The following is an 8,443-nucleotide window of genomic DNA, read 5'->3' as shown; positions in this document are numbered from 1 at the left end:
ACTTTTAAAAAGCTTGGTCAAAAACTTATTGTTGCTCAAAAGTGTCTTTTAAAATTTATTGGTCAAACAAAAACTGCTTCTTACCAAAATACTTTCTTGAAAAAGTACTTTCGGAAAAAAAACACTTCTCAAAATAAGTTGATTTTTAAAGTTCCGCCAAACAGGCTATAAGTAGTTCTGAGGCTATAGTGATTCTTCATTTTGAGTTCCTTCATTTCTATTGGGCTTTGGACATGTCTAACTGACTCAGATTACCATGTGCCATGAGTGGTGAGGATAACTCTGAGTTTTTGTGCACCTTATTAATCTAGAACTTGCCCTGGATTTATTCTGAGGCAAAACCTAGGTTATGCTCAATTTTGAAAAGGATCATAGGTTTTTCTGGAATAGCTTGAGCCTTTCTTACCTAGCCTTGCATGAAATCACCCTAGTCAACCACTGTTGGGCCTTGAACCTTTTTGTTTGCAATAAGGTTACAAGCTTCACCCCTGATCATAATTATCCTATCTTTTGACACCCTACATCCCTAAGTTCTTTGGAATTGCAAAATAGGCTAAAAAGCCTAAGTTTGGAGGGATGGGTGGTAAAGTTGTGATGTGGAAAGCACTCTACCTCCCTAAGTGCTTTGAAATGGAAAATAGGCTAAAAGTCTAAGTTCAGGGGAGATAGATGGTAATGTTGTGATGTGGAAGCCACTTGAAAGTGAAAGAATTTTGACAAAAAAAAACAAAAAGAACTGAGATTGAAATTATAAAAAGGGAAAGAAAAGAATAGCAAGATTAAAGGGAAGATTTTGTGCTTGAATTGAAATGAAGAAAAGGTCCCTGAAAGGGATGCCAGTTGTAACTATTGCAATATGTAGTGCTTAGGGAGGTTTTGAGGCACTTTGTACATATCATTCTACCCACTTAAGTCCTATGTCATTCTAAATTAGGCAAGCCTACATTAGTGGAGACTTACATGAGGGGTAAGCCTATGGAATTGTTTATTTATGTGAACAAATCTCATATTAGTTTGAATTGTGATATTGTGTGTTTGGGATCTTTTAATTTTGTTAAGCGCACATGGAATTTGAGATTCTGACAAGTAGTCATTTTCCAAATGAGATGGATGAGCGATAACTTGCTTTTGCGACAAATAGGCAACATTTGAGACTTTGAGGTCATCGCCGAATTGATTCTTGATTATATTGAAGGTTTGGTATTTGAACTCAAAAAAAGAATTTGATGAGTTCTTGTGGATATCTCACATGGTTTGGATTACTTTGTAGGTATCAACTGAAGTCGTGAAGGTTAGAGAACTTTGATTAACTAAGGTTCTGTGTTATTTTATTTGCTTGAAGAAAAGCAAAGCTTAACTTTGGGAGAGTTGATAAGATGACAAAATACCAACTTATGCTCACCTTTTTCTTGAGTTTTAAGAGTATTTGAGTAGAATTTAATAACCTAAAATAACTTAAGTTTGCAAATTTCAGGATGTGGAACTCAAGGAAGACGATCAATGAAGAATTTGATCAAGAATGATTGAAAAAAATGGAAGTTAAAGCAAAAGAGTGAGAGAAGAGAAGATTGAAAAGACACCAAAATCGTGTCATTCTTTAGCTTTTGTGGAGTCCGTTTCTGATGGTAGAAGAACTTGACTTTGGATAAGTCTGGAATGAGAAGGTTTCAATCCATGAAATAAATGGCTAAACGAAATTGTTCCACAAAATTGAGAGGTCTGAAGTTAGAAGAAAAATGTGGAGAAGAAATGAAAACATCTCCCCCATTTAGTTCCACAAGGATCACCAGGAGCTTGAAGAAACAAGACCTGAAGAAAATCAAGAAAAACGTGGAGACAAATATTTCGGCTCCATGAAATTGGCAGCAAAGGGGCATTTTTGTCACGATTTTCAAACAGAAAGAATTAGGTCACTTTCTTGGGGAAGTTTTTCAATCTCTTGAACCATAAGGAGCTGCCAAGGTAATATTGGAAGATTTGCATTTCTTCCTTGTTTATTCTTGCATTTTGTTATAATTGGAAAAGGAATAGTAATAGTGTATAGAATCCTAGTTGGAAAAGGATTGTAATGTAGTGTCTTGCTTGGAAAAGGATTGAAATGCAGTGCCTATAAATAGGGTCTTTAATAATGTAGATACAACAATACAATAATATTCTTCTCCAATAGTTCTTACACATTTCATCTTTGTATTTTCCATTTCTAGTATGAGTAGCTAAGTTAGTAGTTGAGGTTGTAAGTAGTTGTTGGTATCCATTCCAGTGATATCAAAAAGCACGCTTAAGCCCAGAAGCGAGGCTCAAAACGTTTCTCCTTGCTTTATGTGTGCTTCACTATTGTTATCAAGTCTTTTAAGACATATTTTTTCTTGCCAATGAGTCTCTTCTAAAGAGGCAACACTAAACAATTGATATTTCATATATTTGTCATTCATGCTTATAATTATTAGTCTTTTACTAAACATGAATATTTATATTTTTTCTCCCTTTGCACCTTTTTTCATTGAAGCCTGCGATTTTATTTGCGCTTTATGCCCTAACCGATCTTAGAACTTTCTTGCGCGTTTCGCTTTTGATAACACTGATCCGTTCCACTCCATTTCATTCTACTACCAAATGGAGTAGTTACTTCTAGGTCAATCAATTCTTCAAGTTCTAATTTACTGCATTAACATTTTCCATTTCAGGTCACCCTCTGGTGTATCTAAATTAATCACAGCTAAGGATGTGTTTCGTATGAAGGAGAACATTTCCCAATTTCTCATGTTCGTTGGTCAAATATTTTGTAAACAAACTCCTTGAAAATGAGGAAAATAACTTCTCTAAAAAAGTAGGGAAAATAAGTTCCAAGAGTGACATCCACATCGACTGTGTCCTCCCCACTCTCCAACACACCTCATCTGCACCCCATCCACAAAGCCCTTATTCCCCACCATCCACATCCACATCCACATCCACATCCACATCCACATCCACATCCCCACCTCCCCACCATCCACACCCAGTGACGAAACTAGGAATTGTGTTAAGGTTGTTCAAAACTTTAGTATATATCTCTAAAAATTATTTTGACCTATATGCATAATATCATCCTTTATAAGCACAATATAATTTTTCAATGAAGGGTTTTTAAGTGACCATCCTTGAATCAACATAGCTAAGTCTTTGTCAGCACTCATAGTATTTATCTAAATTATATGCAAATGCTTTTAGGATAATAGTTTTTGCTTACCTACCGAAAACAACAGAAAAAGCAACAAACCCACATATATTTTCCTTCATACCGACCACACCCAAACTCTCTACCCTTTCTGCCCCAGAAAAACACCAATTCAATATATCCAATTTAAGGGAAACCCCAAAAATAAACAGCTTTTAATGAGAAAGCAAATGTTTACATATGAAAAATAGACAAAGAGAGCAAGAAAAAGAAACTTAACAATGTTATTGAGGTAATCAGCATATTTGGAGAAGGCGTCTTTCATTGATGAATCAGTCTCAGTATCATCAGTACTCATTGTCCTCGCCTTCTTCATCGCGCTTTGCCAAGTTGTTCCCACCACTATTATTGAACAAAATTGAATACCCAAACTAACAGTTAATGAAGTTCAAATGTACATAAAAATAAAAAAGTATTACTGCCTCCATATACATTTTATTTTGTTAGGACCCAATGAGAAGTAAAATAAACAAAGGCCAGTACGGTGGAATACCAAAGCTCCCGCTTGTGTAGGATTTGTGGAAGGATCGAATCACGAAAATTTATTACAAAATAAAGAAAGAAGAAACAAAGAGGAAATTAGGGTTGTTGTTGAAAGGACTTACTGTGACGAATGCGTTGAGGTTTTGGAGCCATGAGTAGGAATGACAACTTGGAGGCGTAAAACAACATGTGTCCTTTCAGCGCCCAAAAAAAAAAATGTTTACCATCTTCTGATTAGCTCTCGTTCTTTCTCTTTTTTTCTTTTTCCTCCCTCCTCTTAGTTTCATCTTTGTTTATTATACTACTCTCACTTTTAAATTCTACGATTTTAAATTAAAATTATGTTAAATTTATTAAAATATTTTTTAATTTTGTGGTATTAAACATGTCATATGAAAAATTAAAATTAAAATTTTTTCAAAAAAATAAAGAGGTCATTCTTTTTTAAACGAATTAAAAAGGAAAGTAAGTCATTTTTTTTTAACGAAAGGAGTATATAATATGGATGTCATGTGACATGTATATGTGTGGAATATTATTTATTAGAGATAATAGTTAGTAGTCGAGTTGAATTTAAAGACCAAAGTTACTTGTTCAATTTGGATTTGAATACCTAAATAGTTGGCCAACTTGATGTCAAGTTTAGCAACCTTAAGAGTGAGTTTGGTGGTCTATAAATAGCAACTCTTTTGTACATTTTTATATATGTCAAAGTAGTAAAATAAAAGTGTTATTAAAGTTTTCTTATTTCTTTAAGTTTGATATTGATATTTTGTCTTTATTTTATAACACGTTATCAACACGAGACTCCACCGTCTCAAAATTATAAGGTTAAGAAAAGAAAATTGGATCGAAATGTGGAAAAGGCAAGACCTCAAGAACTATGCGATCATCATGATTTGGATTTTACCTTTCTACTATTTATGATAAGTATATTATGAACTCGTGTTCTTTAATTAAGTTTGAAAAAAATATTGATAATCACAAAGTGGTGATATTGTTATAGGCTCAAGTTTGAGTTTATTATACTTTGTCCTAATATGTTATTGGCTCGAGGGTGTGATGATGAATTTAAATCTCATGCCATTAAGAGGGCAATATATTTGGTTTAGAGTCCTGATGCACTATGATGATAAGATATTGGGTTTAAGTCTCATTAATTTTTGGTCTAAGGCGCCTTTATATGGATAAAACGTTGAGTTTGAATCGCAATGCACCACATTGATGATGTAACGATGACTAAGCCAAAATTTTGGTGAAAGTTATGAAATATTTTTCATTGAATATGTTTTATTCCCTGAAGTGAATGTGGTAGCAGTGCATAATATGTCTGAAAGAATACATGTGATTGAATTTATGAATATGAATATAGGCGTAACAAGGACAAAACCTTTCGTTACATTATATCTACGCCTCGATTTGCTTATGAAGGAGCAATATCTTGAAAGAAATTCTAAGTTATCATAATTTGATAGGCTTAAGACATCACTATATTTCATTCACGGGAATGAGAATTTTAATTGTTAAAACTACAGATTCATTCTCCGGGGTGAATGTGATAGGAGTAACACCTCCATAAGAGGTAGAATAATTGAGAAAAAATATTATGAAATATAATCCAAAATAGCAAACTTGAAAAATAATTCATATTCTAGTAAATCTAAAATTTACTAAGTAAAACTCATGTATCATGATAAACTTGAAGTTTACTAGTACAAATAAGTTCATAAGTTAGCATGAACGATTTTACCATTTCGAAGATGTGCACATTGAATATTACGCAATATATATATATTTTAAAAAAAAAGATTCTTCGAAGAACATCATGAGTTCTCAAATGATCCTTCAAAAGGTGAAGGTAATTATTCCCACTAATGAGCATGATATGAAAGGTTACTGGGCACGTGATTGTCTGGCGATCTAATTTGGTATAAGTTTTATAAATCCTCCATCAAAATAAAGGAATATAAAGTGATGGTGCACTTGACCTTTCAAAGTGATGTTGAGGTCTATCGTGTAAATATAATAAATTTCATGACGTGAGAATGAGCTTCTAATAAAAAATTATGAAGCATGTGCATATGATTATAATTCATTCCTTGAAGAGAATGAGATTTGTGATAAGCATCGTTGATACTCAACCATTCTTGAAATGAATGTGTCAAGATGAGAAAAAAATATGAATAAGGACATACTCATGCATGGTTAGATAAATGTCACATCTCACTTATATGGAAGGTCTGAGAAAAAAAAAGTATTTTGATATAAACGGTCATTGATCGCGTACTTGTAGTATACCATAAATATTTTGTTATATTTATCATGGATTACAAAAGCAAGAAACAAGTCTTGCTTATATAATGTTTTAAGACTATGACAACACTTACATGATTTTCTCCTTGAAGGAGATGTTCACCATATGAATGGTGCGTGAAATATGTGTATTACATGAAATTAATTGAGATCTCCAAAAGAGCTTAAGTGTTACTATTTGAAGGAATAAAATTGTTCATAATCTTGAAATTGTAGTAAGTCGTAAAAGAAACTTATTAAGTTCCAAATACATTGCCAAAAATAAATTATATTGAGACTATAAATAATGAAAAGATGTTATAACTTCATAACTACAATCAGCGGGGGTTATAAATATTTATGTACAAGATTGTCCACATTTTCCTCTTGTTTGTAATACACAAATATGAGCGTGATGACAGAATCACATACAATAGTAAATTAAAAATTTACTAAAATAAATATCAGTTGGCATGATGGTTGACCATTTCGGTTCAAATGTGATGCAAAAATAATTGAGAATTCATGTGGTTATATATTCAAGAAATAAAAGGTTCTTCACGAATTCTCTTGTGCTGCTTATTCTCACAATAAATTGATCATTATACCAGCTACGGTTGGAATTATATTTTTAAATTTTTTGAAACATATAAAAAGGTGAATATGGGCCCATTCACCTGCCAAGTGGATCGATTACTGTTATATAGTTTAATAGATACATCTATCGTATGGTCTCATGTGCTTTTTTATTAACTTGTAATTTGTTTTTTGTAAAGGTGTTTGCTCGGATTATTAAATTAAGAGCATAGTTTCAAACTATAAATTATGTTGATAATGCTGGTTGATTTAGTAGCAATTGTATGCCTCCAATTCTAGCTAAATTATTAGCTTTGAGAATAAATCTCCCAAAAGAAATTTGATATGAGATGGTCATTTAAAATATAGCAGCATTCATATGTATCAAGCCAACAAGGCTCCCTTATCACTATTGGTTCAAGGTCAAGAACCAAATAATTTCCATTTAAGAAATTAAATGTGTGTCATATGATACAATTGCTTCATTACAATGCACAAATATGAATTCCAAGACAAGGTTGAGAGTAAATGTTAGATTTTCTAACATAAGGGAGAGAGTTGATTAACAGTTGAAAATTATGTATGAAATAAATTATCTAGATCCTCATAATAAATATATATGTGAACTTGAAGTTTAAGAGATAATTTATTTGTAAAATGTTGTAAACTAATTGTCGGATGTGTTTGCTGACTCTATATGACAATTCAACTGTAAAATGCTCCAATAAAAGTTCGTAAAAGGACAAAGCCTATGACACGCTTGAAATGTGATAGACCAATTGATTTCAAAGATAAAACTCATTGAAGAAGGAAAGGAGAAAATGATCAAGATGGTCATGATAATGAGGCAAGTGCTTTGAAAGAGTACTGACATAACACTTCATAAAACCTTGGCAAAGGTTCTGGTACCTGAATAGTAATGAATATGAAGAGATCTTCATAACTTATTGGAATCGATATCAAACAATCATTGATGATATCTTTGATATAATATAGCACTCAATATTATAAATAATATCGAGGATCTTGAATATAATGCTGTCAAAAAATATGGATAGATAAATTATTGGACAAATAAAAATATGTAATTCAAGTAGTTTATTTCACTTGAAAAGTGAACATTTAAACTCATAATCCAAAGACCAAAGGTATAATATGTTGGGTTCAAGGTATATGTGTGAATGGAAAATGGAGGGAAAATAGTGGAGGAAAATTGAGTCCACACTAAAATAAAAGGTGTGCTCAAATAGGAAAGTCTATTAAATTCTCCCACATTGGTGGGAGAAAGAAGTTTTCATGTATTTATATTGAGAAACACATCTCTACTTGGATAGTGAGGCAAGAACAAGGAGGTGCTTCGCGCCGTCGTCATCATCGCTTGCTCGGCCTCGGCTTTGGCTTCGAATTTGCATTTGGAAAATGATTGGTCGATGAAATCTATCTTTTTAGATAAATTTAATTTGAAACTTGAAGAACAAGTGAAATTTAATCCAAAGAATCTGATAGAATTGTTTTTCTCCATATGCGAGCGCATTTCTGACACTGGGCAAACGCGTGTACAACGCACCTTGAAGGGATGTGACCCTTCGAGGTGAAGGACACACTATTTCGCGCAAATAAGTGACCTGCGCGCGTAGCTGGTAATCTTCAGCAACAGGTCTAACGCAGGTGTAATGCAGAAGCCACTAGAATTTAGATAGTGTCACCTGCAGCCGCAGATCGGGTGCAGTTTAGTCACAGATTGGGCGCATGTGACATGACTGTACTGAAAATGTGTTTTTTTCCTGAACCAATGCTTTCTTTCCGAAGGGACACATTAAGGCTATATATACCTGACATATTCCTCAAGTTTAGTCATAATTTTTGACAGCTAAA

General features: G+C 33.0%; 1 protein-coding gene across 9 annotated transcripts in view; it reads right to left on the bottom strand.

The window, feature by feature from the left end:
• LOC107870615 (translin-associated protein X) overlaps positions 1 to 3,995 on the bottom strand; it is a 10,036-nt gene extending 6,041 nt beyond the window's left edge. For 7 of the 9 annotated variants that reach the window (XR_007055841.1, XR_007055842.1, XR_007055843.1 and 4 more), the window contains exons 1-2: positions 3,823 to 3,986; positions 3,438 to 3,559 (exon numbers count right to left, since the gene is read on the bottom strand). Coding sequence is in view for 5 of the 9 variants with exons in the window: in XM_016717193.2 (XP_016572679.2) it covers positions 3,438 to 3,559; positions 3,823 to 3,889 (189 nt within the window). In the remaining 4 variants the exon portion in view is untranslated. Of the gene's footprint in view, positions 1 to 3,437; positions 3,560 to 3,710 lie in introns of all 9 variants that reach the window. The other 2 variants (XM_016717195.2, XM_016717197.2) reach the window with 2 other exon arrangements.
• Positions 3,996 to 8,443: the final 4,448 nt, after the last annotated feature.

This window comes from Capsicum annuum, chromosome 5, assembly GCF_002878395.1.
Source record: "Capsicum annuum cultivar UCD-10X-F1 chromosome 5, UCD10Xv1.1, whole genome shotgun sequence".
Classification (NCBI taxonomy): domain Eukaryota; kingdom Viridiplantae; phylum Streptophyta; class Magnoliopsida; order Solanales; family Solanaceae; genus Capsicum; species Capsicum annuum.
This window is presented reverse-complemented; position numbering and strand designations above follow the sequence as displayed.